This window comes from Chiloscyllium plagiosum, unplaced genomic scaffold (genome assembly GCF_037043375.1).
Source record: "Chiloscyllium plagiosum isolate Xiang-an unplaced genomic scaffold, Cpla_swu_hap1 HiC_scaffold_7, whole genome shotgun sequence".
Classification (NCBI taxonomy): Eukaryota; Metazoa; Chordata; class Chondrichthyes; order Orectolobiformes; family Hemiscylliidae; genus Chiloscyllium; species Chiloscyllium plagiosum.
The window spans coordinates 2,182,147-2,198,019 of NW_028270145.1; the positions used below are offsets into that span (position 1 = coordinate 2,182,147).

The window sequence follows — 15,873 nt, forward strand, 5'->3', positions numbered from 1 at the left end:
TTTATCAGTAACCCCTCCAAATTAACCAACAGATATGTACATTCCACCCTTTTACATTGCTGTAGTTACTGTCTTCTGAGTTACAATATTCTGATATCATGACTTAACTGGGAAGTGAGTCAATAATTGTGGCCCACTGACCTACACATCATCATAAAAAGCATAAATGTGTAAATCTGCCCTTATTCTTTTTCTACCATAGTATATGTGTTTATCCATTTGTCTTTTATCTGTCTTAATTGTGGTTGAGCATGTGTGTTTTTGGGGTTTTGATGGGGGAATAGCCTACAGTGCATAAATTTTACATCCTTTTTTACTGGTCTCATTGAAGTTATATGTTACAATAAATAGTACTATTTTTAGCAATACTGTAAGAAAATATGATATAGTTTGCTTTTGTCCTGAATAGCAGTCAGGAATTTTGATCATTTTAATGTTCTCATTGGGATTTTATACATTGATATGTTTTATGATGACAGTGTGGCACAAATATTAGCAAACTCCATCAAAAGTTTTTTTTAAAAATCACTTTCCAACCCCTTTTTGCTCTGAAGAAGAGTCATAGACTCAGATGTTAACTCTGTTTCTTTCCACAGATGCTGTCAAACCTATTGAGTTTCTCTAACATTTTCTGTGTTTGTGACTGAACTGAATGTCAAGAAGAAATTTATTGCCCGAATGATTATGGTTGATCAGTCGGTTAAGTGGTGCACCTGGAATGTCAAGGGGAGTAATTCACCAGTCAAACGGAAGAAAATATTATCAAATCTTAAGAAAGAGTTGATATAGCTCTCCTACAGGAGACACACCTGTCGGATAAAGAGCACTTGAAATTACGACAGGGTGAATTTGATCAGGCATTTTTTTCTTCTATTAGCTCAAAAAACAGGGGAGTTGTTATTCTTGTTCGGAAGAATTTCCCTTTCAAAATCCTAAATCAGATAAAAGACGAATCCGGACAATATATTTTGATTAAAGCCCTTATAAATGGAGAGGAATATGGGATTTTAAATTTGTACTGCCCCGCGGCACACCCCTTTAAATTTATAACGGAAGCCTTTTCAAAATTGATGGCTTTTGGTGCACGTCATACAATTATAGGGGGAGACTTTAATTGTATTATGGATCCGGAAATAGATAGGATTTCCAAGAGTACCGCAGGAGTATCTCCCAGATCTAGACAATTGGTGGATCTGAACAAAGAATTAGGATTAGTAGATGTATGGAGATGTCTTCATCCACAGGGCAGAGATTTTTCTTTCTACTCCAATCTACATAAATGTCTTACCAGAATTGATATGTTTTTTGCCCCCTCGATTTTTTTAAATTCCATATCATCCTGTAAAATAGGTAGTATAGCAATTTCTGACCACGCTGCTGTATATATGGAAACTAAGGCGAGGAACAATGGGACATCCCCTCGGCATTGGCGTATGGACCCCTTCCTAATGAAAGACAGTAAATTTGTAAAGTACTTCTCTCAAGAATTTAAAACTTTTTTAGAAATTAATTCAGGTACGGCTAGCAACCCATCAATGATGTGGGAGACCATCAAAGCTTACATGCGAGGTTTGATCATCTCCTACTCAACGACCCAGAAAAAATTGAAGGGAGAACTACAGCGTCTGCTTGAAGCTCGCTTAAAAGCAACTGAAACAGCATACACTGATAGACCTTCTATTATTAAATTGCAAAGGATTACGGCTCTTAGGATAGCTCTAAACACTATGCTTACTCAAACGGCTAAGAGGGAAATATTATTTGCAAAACAAAGGTTATATGAATATGGCGACAAACCGGGTAGATACTTAGCATTTCTTGCAAAGAAAAAAAAGGCCCCTCAGACTATTACCTCTATCAAGGAAAGTACGGGTATTTTGACTCATGATCATAAAAAGATTAATGCAATCTTTAGAGAATTTTATTCTGAGTTATATAAATCGCAGGATTGTGAAGACAGGACGAGGAGGATGCAGTCATTTCTTAAAAATTTGACCTTTCCAGGCCTAACTCCGGAACAGGTATTGGTCCTAAAAGCTCCTCTAACAGTCCAAGAAATACTTGATGCAATTAGGCAACTTCAGAGTGGTAAGGCACCTGGCCCAGATGGTTTTCAAGCTGAATTCTATAAAGAATTTACAGAAATACTGGCTGGTCCACTTATGGACATGTATAACTATGCATATAGTCAGGGCTGTCTCCCACCTTCGCTGAAAGAGGCAAATATCTCTCATATCCTTAAAAAAGGAAAGGATCCAGAAGATTGTACGTCATACAGACCAATATCCTTGCTAAATGTAGATTTTAAGATCCTTTCTAAAACGTTAGCATTGAGACTAGAAAGGGTACTGCCACATATTATAAAGGAGGATCAGACGGGGTTTATTTAAGGGCCGTAGATCATCCAATAATATTAGAAGGGTTTTGAATATGATTAAAGCCTGTCATCAGGGAAAGATACCAGGAGTAGTAGTTTCATTAGACGTGGAAAAGGCATTCGATAGGGTTGAATGGTCATATTTGTTTTACACATTGGAAAGGTTTGGCGTTGGACAGGTGTTTACCAAATGGGTCTCAACATTGTATAGTGATCCCAAAGCAGTTGTGGTTACCAATGGATTAGGTTCGGATAGCTTCAATGTGGGTAGGGGCTGCCGTCAGGGATGTCCTCTCTCGCCATTGTTATTTACACTAATAATTGAACCACTAGCAGAAGCTATACGAGCTGATCCTAATATAACGGCCTTGAGGATTGGTACAGGTAAACATAAAATTACCCTTTATGCAGATGATGTTCTTCTATTCCTCAGTAATCCTCTGATGTCCGTACCTCGCCTAATCCAAGTTATTAATACATTTAGCGCATTCTCAGGCTATAAAATTAATTTTTCAAAATCGGAGGCTATGCCAATGGGTGGCCTTGCTATGATACCCCACTTAGTGGACGGATCCCTTTTTCCCTCTCCTTGGTCCCTGGAGGGCTTCTTATATTTAGGCATTTTTATTACCCCAGTATTTGGTCAGTTGTATAAGACTAATTTTGTGCATTTACTGGAAAGGATAAGGCAGGACCTCCAGCGATGGGGAGACCTTCCAATTTCCTGGTTGGGTAGAATAGCACTAATCAAAATGAATGTCCTGCCCCGTCTCCTATATCCTATGAGAATGCTTCCGGTGATGCTGCCGAGGACAGCTTTATGTAAATTATATGGCTGGCTGGGTTCCTTTATCTGGAATCATAGGCGGCCCCTCATTAAGCTGAAGAAGCTACAGCTTCCACAGACAAGGGGAGGATTGGACTTCCCAGATTTTAGGAAATATCAGTTAAGTTCCCTATTAAGTTACATAGCTGATTGGGTCTTGTTTGATCCACAATCAATCTGGTTGGACATCGAGGCCTCTCAAGTAAAATACCCACTTATTAACCTTTTATTTTCAGACAAGAGGAAAATCATTACAGATCACTGTAAAAACCCTATAATACTAAACACAATTAAGGCTTGGAATATAATGCGGCAAAATGAGGGTAATTCACATAAAACATCCCCCTATGCATCGATAGTGGGAGCATGGGGATTCCAACCGGGGTTTACCGATGCCACTTTTAAACTCTGGAGATCCAGGGGTATCTCATGTCTAGGGGACCTATTTAAAGATGGGGTCCTGATGTCTTTTGAACAGCTGCGTCAGAAATTCGGATTACCTTTTTCAATACTTCCAATGGGGACCTCTTTCAATACTTCCAAATTCGAGACTATATACAGAAGAAGACTACGTTATTAGATAGTCTTTATAAATCAGATAGAGAATGTAGTGTCCTACGACCAGTGGGGGTATCTTCCATCAGTACTATTTATCATTTACTACATGATGAAGTATCGGGAGATATGGATAATCTGCTTAAAACATGGGATCAGGATTTGGGACTAGAAATCTCTATAGAAACATGGAATGATATTTGGGAAAACGCTAGAAGAATTACTATTTGTAACAGAACCCAGGCTATCCAGCTGAAGATACTTCATAGGGCCCATATAGCACCGGTTCGATTGGCAAAATTTAAGGCAGGAGCATCTCCAACGTGTCCCAAATATAAAATAGAGGTGGGCACTCTTGTACATTGCTTATGGACCTGTCATAAGATCCGTAGATATTGGACTAAAGTAGCAAGTACCCTGACAGAAATTTTAGGAATGGAAATTAAAGTGGACCCTGTATCTCTCCTCTTGGGCTTTTCGAACTTTCCCTCCCTGGACATGTACAGGAAGAGACTATTTTCTATTTTTTCTTTCTGTGCAAGGAAAAATATTTTGGTGAACTGGGTGGCTGAGGGCCCCCCTGGACTTTCAAATTGGCACAGATTAATTATGGAATGTATTCCCCTTGACCTCCTTACAAATATGGTGCACCGAAAGACCGAATTATTTTATAAAATATGGCAGCCCTTCTTGAATTACATAAATACAGATATTTCGGCTATCCTAACAAGGGCTTTTATTTAATTGAGATTACAAACCTGGCTGGTCCGGGGCCCCTTAGGAGAGGAATCCCGCACGAATACGGGTTTTATAACATTTGATGTTAACACATTCCGAGCATGTAAGAGACTTAAATATACACTCTGGTTAGTTGTAGGTTAGATTAATAGACAGTTGAGTTTTGTTTTCTTTTCTTTTTTGGTATTTTTTCTTTTGTTAAATTTTGGCTATTGTGTATTTGATTTAATTGTATATCAATGTTTGTATTTGAGAGTTTTGTTTATTTTTGTAAACTTGTAAAAATGTTAAATCTCTAATAAAAATATCTATAAAAAAAAGAAGAAATTTAAAAGCATTTTGACACGTTTCACACCATCAAATCTGGAATTCACTATTGCACAATTTCCTTGACAGCTTGCCAGATATCAGAAATGGCAACCTGGAAGCCACATAATGACTACTTACCATTTTAAACAAAGCCCTATTATCACTCGCTTTATTAAAAATGTATATGCCTCCTGTTCGAGCATTATGGCATTAAGTTTATCAACACCCACTGTACTTACTTTCCATATATTTCCTGCTTTCAAACTAAGTTCCCTCCGCAGTTATTAAGATCTCTGATTCGATTTAAATCATGTCACCTTCCAAAACTTACCTAACTTCATCAGAATTGTGGAAGATCTGAAAAGACCATTTCTACAAGTGTTCTGGCCATACAAAACATCACTGTATGGGATCGCGACCTTCTCCCTTATCTTGTGCCATTAAAAAATTGCCAATGCCTTGAATGGGAGTGGTAATCCCAGATTTGGGTAAATTGTGTAATAGTTAAAGCCACCATTTTTTACTCCTGCCCCGGGACCAGAAAATCCAATGACCCGACCCATCTCCACAATGTCAGAAGGACACTTATTGAAAACTCACTGGCTTCAGGATAAGAAAGTAAAAGAGAAATGTAGACAAAAGAGATACTAAAACTGAAAGCTTAGCATTCAGGCTTCTAGCATATACAGGTACATGCTAATCAGTCTTACCTGAACAAAGTTGTTTTGTAAGATTTCTCGCTGTGAAACTGAAAAATATCATAAGCAACTTTATGATTGTGATATCAGCCCTCAATAATTAAAACAAATCTTCAAAATATTACATTTTTTAAAAATCATTTGTTCTAGCATTCCTTTTTCCTTCCTATCATTTTATTCTTTATACTATTATTTTGTTTGTATAAATTTTACAACATAAGCTATCCTACTTACATGAGCCTTTTTCTAACTTCATGACATCTCTGCAAATGTTTCTTTGGGCTCTCTTTTTTTCAGTTAATATAAAAAATGAGGACAACTTTAAAAATTGATTTTATAAAAACAAACTCCAAAAATAGGCAAAATCTGAAGTTAGATCTCACTATATTAGAGTAGGCATCTCTGTCACCTTCTTGTTCAATAAGAACTAATAGAAATTATTGTTGGCTGAGCGCATTTATTGACAGCACTAGAAAACTGGACCTGAATGAACAAACATGTTTATTATTTACAAGGAGTTTACTCGGGACTTTACTAGCTCAGTTGGCTGTCTGGTTTACAATACACTCAATACAGTTTGAGGTTACCATGAGGATTCTCCTTCTCAAATCTCCCCTTGCCTGAGCTGTGGTGATCTTCAGATTAAACCACACCACTTGACTCTCTCAAATGAGAGAGCAGCACTATGGTCTGGCGAGACTATGGTTACTTTACATTGATCCATGAGTGATTTGACCAAAACAGCTGATGGTTTCCTTCCTTGGAATACCAATTACAAATCCTAAATTCATATTATAATTTTTATTTATAGGTCATTCTTGATCATCTTTTAAATGTGTATACACAGTTCTTTAAGAACTTTTATATGACTTGATTTTCAAATTCAGTTCATACACAGGATGTATTAATTAATTGAATTAATAGGGTTTTACTGTACAGCAATAATATTTTGATCCATTTGTATAATTATTGACCTTATAGGACGGCTGCTGTCCTCTCTTACCCAGATCAGAGAAGGTATTTCTGATGCCATTATTACAATGGGAGCTGTGGAAATCCTTTGTACACACCTATATGCTGAGAGGGAACAGGTAGGTAAAGAACAAACAGAAGTTATAAACCTTATGAATATGCCTTTGCATGCATTAACATGTTATAACTATTTAGTTCGTTGTTCATGTGTTGAAGAATATAACTTACACTTTTAGAAATTAAGATTTTAACTGCAGAAAAAGCAACCCTGAAATAAGTATAGTTAAAATAAATTTAAAGACTATAACACTTAAAATGTTTACTTTAAGAGTTAACAGCTAGAAAGTTAAGATCATAACCAGGAGGTGGGCTTATTTGGTCAAAGTACTGTTGATACATTGTTTGCAGCATTGCTGTAAGCGAGGTTCAGAGAGATATTTGTGTTTTATGAGTGAAAGCAAAATTAGTTTAAAGGCATGTGGTAAACTCTGAAATTGTAAAATCACTTTTTTCCCACCAGATCAAAGAAGGAATTTTAACTGAAAGATAATAAAATTAGGGGTATGTTTCAGGATGTGCCAAAGCATACTACAGTGTAATGGAGAAGGAATCATAGAATCCCTAAAATGTGGAAAGAGGATAATTGGCCCATTGAGTTCACACCAACCCTGCAAGCAGCATCCCACCCAATCCCAGCCCCCTACCTTATCCCCAGAACCCATGTCTAATACATTTAACCTGCACATCCGTAGACACTACGGTCAACCTATCATGGCCAATCGACCTAACTTGCACATCTTTGGATGGATGAAGCTTGGAGACTTCACTGGTTTCAATGTACCTGCGTGTTTGCTCTGATAGTTGCAGCTTGGGCTTGGTGCATGTACTTCACAGATCACTAAGAGAAGACAGCCAGAGTAAATGACAGTTAGCAGTCCTGTGCAGTAAACAGAAAAGCTAATTTCATAATTTGTTGCATGAAATGCAAGTAGGGCTTAATCTTGGATTTCCTGAGCGAAAAGAAGCTGAAAGATTGAAACAAATTTGAAGCAGTGGAAAAATAATACAGAGGATTTCAAAGTATTGTGACAATAGAAAGCAATAATGAGTTAAAGTCTTAATTCTCAGAATAGCTTTTACCAATAATGTGGTATACTTTCAAGTGGCCCTGACAAATGTAAATAATTCTAAGATATTAAGTATGAGAATTGTTGAGGCAAATAAGAAGGAAGACAGAGTGCATCAAACAAATCATTATAAACCATATAATTAATAGTATTTGTTTTGTTTAAGTATTTTCTGTGTAATTACATCTGTAATTGTTTAAAAATGTGAAATTGTGTGATATAGTAAGGGGTGTTTGGATTTCCCTTTAAATGTTAAGGGTACATAACCAGATCATAATACTTCTTAAAAGTTAGAAAGGATAATGAGCAACATGATATCCTTCAAGTCATAGGGCTAATGCTTTATGGAATAATGGTGTATGGTAAAACCCTATATTTGAAGTTCTTTTCCAATGCTAAAGATGGCACTGTTGCCTCGACTGAGCCAAGTTCCATGAAAAGATTGGATAATTAGTGCATAAGTACAGATAACTACTACGCAACACCTCCACATCTGGTTCTGCTAAGTTCAAGTTTTTTAAAAGTTAATTTACATCTATTAAGTTATGTTTCTACTGATTTAACAACAACAAAGTGAAGTGTGTGGGAATACTTTTCACTTGCACAGATGGGTGCAATTGCAATAATGCTCAAAAAACCCAACATCACAGAAGACAAATGAGTCACTTTGATTAGCACTCATCACTTTAAAATCGATCATCTCAGTACCTGTAAATTGTGATACAGTAACCTCAAGATGCACTGTAATAATTTTCCAGGTTGTTTTTGACATCACCTCCTAATCTCACAATATCCACCACCTAAGACAAGGGCAGCAGTTTCACTGCCTTCCAAATCAAACATCATTCAAATTATACAACATTGAATGTTTATTGCTATTTCTTCATTGTCATTGCATCAAAACCTAGGAACCCCAATCCTAACCATATTGTTGAACTAACTTTACTACATTGATGAAAAGCTCAAGTACTTGGCTTACCAACACTTTCCCAAGGCAAACAGGGATGGATACTAAATGTCAGCAAACTACCAATGTCCATATCCTGAGAATTACTTTCTTATAAATACTAAAAGCTATCAATTCTGCAGTCAAAAATTAAAGGGATTAGAAATAGAAAATATAAGAAAAATTAAGGACACGCAGTATCTGTGGAGAGGGTAACATCGTGAATGTTTCAGGTCAGTGGCCTTTCATTAGAACTAGGAAATGTTAGCAATGTAATAGGCAAGTGAAAGAAGGCACAATGGGAAAGGAATAATAACCGTCAAGGTGACATTTCTGTTCCTTACCAAAATAATTGTGCATTTGAAAGCTGCTGGCCAGTCAGGGGCTAGCAATTTTCATGACCCTGAAGCATCAGCACAAGCAATGGCCAAGCCAAGACTGCAATAAGAATGAGAGAAAGGCATCCAGCATTGAAACTGGAATGAAAAGCAAGTCCAGTGACTTTATGGAGTGAGGGTGGCAGGGAAGCATCGTTGAAAATGCTAAGGGGGAAAGTTATGCGAGTAGGAAGTTTTGTACCTTAGAAAAGAGCCTCTAAGGGCCATGGAATCTCCATCTAGGAGATTCCATGACCGGAAATCTAAGGCTTACTAGTTTTACTGGATAGTCTAGTACTTGATATGGACCTCTGTCACCACAAGTGATTGGCAGCATGGTGAGGCTCTTAAGTGGACCGCAATGTTTCCCCTGCCACAGGTAAAATTGCAGCAGGGACAGGTAAGTGCCAACAATGGCATACTGGCATGACAGACAATTCAATTACCCCCCACCATCGCACCTAAAGAGGAGCCTATATTTCCAGCCAAGTAAAGAAACAAAGACGGGATGTGGGGAGCGTGGTGGGGGAGTTCGAAAGCAGGTGTAAATAGCGTAATGCTGAATAGCTGCCACTGGAAAGCAAAAACAAAATGAAAACGACTTAAAACCAAAACCTGCAAATTAAACTGAAAGAAAAATGGGACTAAAGGGTACAGTCTGAAATAAATAGTCATAATGTTGAGTGCAGAAAACTGTAAAGTATCAAATTGAAAGGGGAGGTTCTGTTTGTTGCGTGAGTATAAATTGAGCTTTGGTTGGAATATTGCAGACCTAGGGCAGAAAGAGAGAGTTAGACATTACAGGACCATTAACATGGCAAACCACCAAAATCTGGGGGTCTCACCAGCAGAATGAGTGGAAATATTCCACAAATGAGACACTCAACCTACTTTTAATATCCTCAGAGTAAAGTTGATCAGATTTTGAGCAGCGAGTACAGCATACAGAATTGAAAAAAGCACATGTAAATCACTGAAATAACTCCACAGAGGTCAGTATCCCATTACCAAGAAACCCTTTATTTACATGTGGAGAGTCCTTGACATTGATACAGCTGCTCCAGAGCCAGCTTTCAGAGTAAACAGAATCTCTGACATGCCTGTTTTTTTTTCTGGAAAACACCCGGGTGGCCAGTGACAAACACTGCCCTTCACATCAAGGGACAGTGCTGTGTGATCAAAACAGTGAAGACGAGGGTAGGGACTAAATCAAAATAGAGTTGGAGGGAGAAATGATGCACTCCACTCCCTGCGGCGCCCACCTCTCCCTGAACAACTCCAGGGTGTTGGTGGACACCGCATGCTCCTTCTCCAAGGACACCCGTGCCCTAACGTAGCCGCGGAAGAGGGGCAGGCAGTCGGCCATAACGACCCCCTCCATGGCCCGCTGCCTCGACCTGTTGATGGCCAGTTTGGCCAGGCCCAGGAGCAGACCCACGAGGAGATCTTCAGACCTGCCCTTTGCCTGTTTTTCTCTTTTTTACACAAAGTGCACGAATCTTTATTCAAATTCCCACTCCTGTTTACATTTTTTTTTCTTTTTTTTTTAAATTCTTTTTTTCTTCCCTTTAACCCCCACACTACCACCTAACTGCGGTAGTGCTTATTTTTTTTCCCCCAGCACCCATGGTGTGTGTGTGCAGGTGTGAGACAGAGTGGAAGACACAAAGTGCACAAATCTTTATTCAAATTCCCACTCCTGTTTATATTTTTTTTTCTTTTTTCAAATTCCCACTCCTGTTTATTTTTATTTTTTTTTTCTTCTTATTTTATCCCCAGCACCCATGGTGCGTGTGTGCAGGTGTGAGACAGAGTGGAAGACACAAAGTGCACAAATCTTTATTCAAATTCCCACTCCTGTTTATATTTTTTTTTCTTTTTTCTTAGTGGAAGACACAAAGTGCACCAATCTTTATTCAATTTCCACCACCAGGAAGATAGGAAAACACCCGGGTGGCCAGTGACAAGCACTGCCCTTCACATCAAAGGGCAGTGCTGTGTGATCAAAACAGTGAAGGGGAGGGTAGGGACTAAATCAAAATAGAATTGGAGGGAGAAATGATGCACTCCACTCCCTGCGGCGCCCACCTCTCCCTGAACAACTCCAGGGTGTTGGTCGACACCGCGTGCTCCTTCTCCAAGGACACGCGGGCCCTAACGTAGCCGCGGAAGAGGGGCAGGCAGTCGGCCATAACGACCCCCTCCACGGCCCGCTGCCTCGACCTGTTGATGGCCAGTTTGGCCAGGCCCAGGAGCAGACCCACGAGGAGATCTTCAGACCTGCCCTATGCCTGTTTTTCTCCATCAGTCAGGGCTCCCTAACTGGACCAGATTAAAATTACCAATCAGGGAACACATATTCCATGAGGTCCACCTGCTTGACCTCATTATAATCATGACAATTATTGTTTCACCTGGAAGAATATCTATTGGCCATGGACTGTCAGGAGAGAGGAGGTTTAAAGGCAAATAGTGTATTGCATCCCCTGCACTTGCATGGAAAGGGGAGGGGATATTGAGATATTTAAAGAATGACCACAATGAATGGACTATTCAGAATGTTGGAAAGGAAATGGCAATGCACTGAAGGTGCCACAAAATATGGCAGAGCTCTGATGCAAGGTAATCAGATTGAAATATTCTCTCTCCACTTATGCTACCTGGTTACTGAGTAGTTCTAGCACTTCATTCCTTTTCTTTATTGTCACTGCTTTATTGTTCTTTTGAAAAGAACAGTTGTTGGTGTTGTCACAAAAACAGAAATTGCTTGATAAATTCAACAGATCTGGTTGCATTTGTGGAGAGAAAATGTTTTAGGTCCAATTACCCTTTTCAGAACTGTTGAATTGAAAAGATCTCTCAATTTGTGGGAAATGATGGTAATGTCAGTAGCAAGACAATGGTGAAAAGCTTAACATAGTTTGAACAATACAATTCTTCCTTATATTTATATATATTCATTACTTTAAAAAAAATTGAAGTAGTAATCAATAATTTTTCTTAATTATTTATTCCACTATATTTAGAGCAGAGAGAAAACCACTCATGTTGTGAGCTGCATACTTTTACTACTTTTACTAATGGAGCCCATTCTGATAGGAAGCTCCCGATCACACCCCAATGAAGTCAATCAAAGACTTAGACTTCTGTTCTTCCACTTAAATATAAAACGACTAACCAGATTTCATCCTGTCAAGAGATTCACAAGAAAAGCCAGCTAGAAAAATGTATAATGTAAATAATGTTTTAAGGGTGCAATTGAAGCGTTCAGTGAAAAGCTAGTGTACAATGCACAAAAGTAGCCAGATAATACAGATTCCAGTAATAGAATATTTAAAGAAGTCAGTAGATCCAAGGTTTGAAAAAAATCATTTTAATCTACACCATTTTATCTCATTTTGATGAATATTAACATAAAAATCAATAATATAATTGGCTGTTTTCAGGTTCGTGATTCTTGTGCTACAGCCTTGGGATACCTAAGTTTTAATCGAACTGGTCATCGTCACCTGCTCAAGGAGTGCAGGAATCAGCCAGAACTATTTGACCTTTTAATAGCTAACATATGCAAAGATGGCAAAATCAGTAAGGAATTTACAGATGAATTCAAGCTGCAAAAACTACTTGGCCTGCCTATAGAGAGGTAAGAAAACATAATAGTGAGAAAACATCTTACAAATTCTACAAATGGTCTTTAATATATTTTAACTAACTTCAGTGATCTTAAAATGAAGTGTTTTTCTTTGTTTTTAAATCAGACTGGAATTAAGCGAAGGCCATCTGTCTGTGGTTCAACCAGAACAGAAAGGTAAATAAATAGAATCTATGAATTCAGTAGCAATTTCAATAAGGTAATACTTGTTGAAATGATAAGAAACAAATTCAGAACCACGCATTGGTTAGAGCGCAAAAGGAGAATCATTCAGTCTGGCATTTCTATGCTGGCTCTGATAGAACATAGAATATAGAACGTTACAGCACAGTACAGGCCCTTCGGCCCTCAATGTTGCTCCAGTTTGTGAAACCAATCTGATGCCCATCTAACTTACACTATTCCATTAACCTCCATATGTTTATCAAATGACCATTTAAATGCCCTTAAAGTTGGCGAGTCTACTACTGTTGCAGGCAGGGTGTTCTACGCTCTTACTACTCTGAATAAAGAACCTACCTCTGATATCTGTTCTATATCTATCTCCCATCAATTTAAAGCTATGTTCCCTCATGCTAGCCATCACCATCTGAGGAAAAAGGCTCTCACTGTCCATCCTATCTAATCCTCTGATTATCTTGTAGGTCTCTATTAAGTAACCTCTCAACCTTCTTCTCTCTAACAAAAACAGCCTTAAGTCCCTCAGTCTTTCCTCATAAGAGCTTCCCTCCACACCGAGCAACATCCTGGTAAATCTCCTCTGCACCCTTTACAATGCTCCCGCATCCTTCCTATAATGCAGTGACCAGAACTGTAGGCAATACTCCAAGTGCGGCCACACCAGAGTTTTGTACAGCTGCAACATGACCGCAAAGCTCCGAAACTCAATCCCTCGACTAATAAAACTTAACACACCGCATGCCTTCTTAACCAGCCTATCAACCTTGGTAGCAACTTTCAGAGATCTAATGCACATGGACACCAAGATCTCTCTGGTCATCCACACTATCAAGTATCTTACTATTAGCCCAGTACTCTGTATTCCTGTTACTCCTGCCAAAGTGAATCACCTCACACTTTTCCATATTAAACTCCATTTACCACCTCTCAGCCCAGTCCTGCAGCTTATCCATGTTCCACTGTAATCTGCAACATCCTTTGGCACTGTCCACAACTCCACTGACCTTGGTGTCATTCGCAGGTTTACTAGCCCATCCTTCCATGCCCTCATCCAGGTCATTTATAAAAATGACAATCAGTAGTGGCCCCAAAACAGATCCTTGCGGTATACCACTAGTAATTAAACTCCAGGATGAATATTTCCCATCAACTACCATCTTCTTACAGCTAGCCAATTTCTGATCCAAACCGCCAAATCACTTTCAATCCCATGCCTCCATATTTTTTGCAACAGCTTACCATGGGGAACCTTATCAAATGCTTTTCTGAAATTCATATACACCACACCAACTGTTTTACCCTCATCCACCTGTTTTGTCACCTTCTCAAAGAATTCAGTAAGGTTTGTGAAGCACAACCTACCCTTCAAAAAACTGTGTTGACTATCCCTAATCAACTTAATCCTATTGAGATGATTATAAATCCTATCTCTTAGAATCCTTTCCAACATTTTACCCTCTTGTATACCTCGATTGAATCTGTCTCTACCACCTCAGGCAATGGGTTCCAGATCCTAACCAATTGCTGCAAAAAGATGTTTTTGTCACACCATCATTACCTTATTTCTACACTTTCTTGATTTTTCCCACAAGGGAACAATTTCACCCCATCCGGATACATCGTGATTTTAAAGACCTCTGTCAAGTTTCATCTCAACCATTTCCTCCCAAGCAATACAATCCCAGCTTCTCCAGTTTATCTGCATAACTGAATTTCTTCATCCTTGGAACCTTCTCCTAAATATTTCTGAACTTACCTTTGTATCCTTCTTAAAATATGGCACCTAAAACTGGACACACAACTCCAGTTGACAGTTTATCTGCATCTTATATAAGTTAAACATGATTTCCTTGCTTTTGTACTTAGTGCCCCATTAATAAATTCCTCTTCATTTTAATTTTTGTATCTTTTGTCATTCAGGGAACTCTGGATTTGTTTTCCATACTTCTCCCCTTAGTGGGAATAAACCTTTACTTTGCCTAATCTGTCACTTCTTTAAAAATAGCCCATTGTTTAGTTACAGTGTTGCCTGTCAGTCTTTGATTCCAATTCTTACCCCTTTTGAAGTTGGATTTTGCCTTGTCCTTTTCCATAGCCAACTCTAATCTTTTTTGATACTGGGAAATTTATAAATTATATTAACATAGTTGTAATGAAATGTTAACCCAAATTTCCATCTGGATTTTTTGGTGGATATAAATTTCTCATAGCACTTTTCAAAGAAGAACAAAAAACAAAATTACTGATTGTTTTTTCTCACTTCTAATACAGGGAGAATTACTCTCTTTGCCTAAGCAAAAACTTATCTTCTTTTACATAATATACCATATAATTGCAAGTTTGTCATTAAAATATTAAATGACTTGATTAATTTGAACTTTTCCTTTAATCATAGTGAGATTAAAAACAGCCAGTTGTCCTCAGGAACAGAAGAAAACAATGACTTCAAGGTTAAAATCTGCTCCCAAATAAAAAGTCTAGGACTTAACTTCAGAAGAAAATATAATTTGCTGGTTCTGCAACAAAACAAGCCTTCAAATGAAATGAAATGAAAAGCATTCAAATAAATCTATCACACAATTTGTTCTTGTTCTGGAATCTAAACAGAATGTCAAACTTGTTTCAGTTTACTCAGTGGCAAAGTTCATAAAAAGCTTTCAGCATATTTCCATTTTCCAATCTAAGATGATGCTGGTTAATGATAGCATATTGTTATCGGTTTTCTTACAATATTATGTTACAACCTTTTTTGCCAATTAAAGTACTCAACCTCAAACTTTTCTATTATGTTTCTTTGGTAATTGATAGTGCCTGGAATACCAAGGTAACAGCATGTATCAGAATCTCAACACCGTGGCAACAAAATCTGGCTCTGTAGCTGCAAAGGTGCCTGTGCCTCTGGTACACTAATGGGGCCATAGTTGCAATTCCTCTTGGACTATGTCAAAACTTGGAATTGGAGCAGTTGGAACTGCAAGAGGAAGCTAGGCACAAAGGGTGGAAGAGATTTATCCTTACTGATGGCCCTCCATTCAGGGTCTTCAGGAAGTACTTCTTCTGCCTCCCTGCCTCAGTGAGGATCATGTTTCATCATGAAGTTGGCAGATAAACTTTGC

The 15,873-nt window shown here is 38.2% G+C and overlaps 1 protein-coding gene across 1 annotated transcript in view; it reads left to right on the forward strand.

Annotated features, from left to right (window-relative positions):
* ankar (ankyrin and armadillo repeat containing) overlaps positions 1-15,667 on the forward strand; it is a 162,687-nt gene extending 147,020 nt beyond the window's left edge. The window contains exons 23-26 of the mRNA XM_087988641.1: positions 6,485-6,594; positions 12,372-12,568; positions 15,153-15,207; positions 15,566-15,667. Of these exons, the coding sequence (XP_087844767.1) occupies positions 6,485-6,594; positions 12,372-12,568; positions 15,153-15,207; positions 15,566-15,667 (464 nt within the window). The remainder of the gene's footprint in view (positions 1-6,484; positions 6,595-12,371; positions 12,569-15,152; positions 15,208-15,565) is intronic.
* The last annotated feature ends 206 nt before the right edge of the window (positions 15,668-15,873 follow it).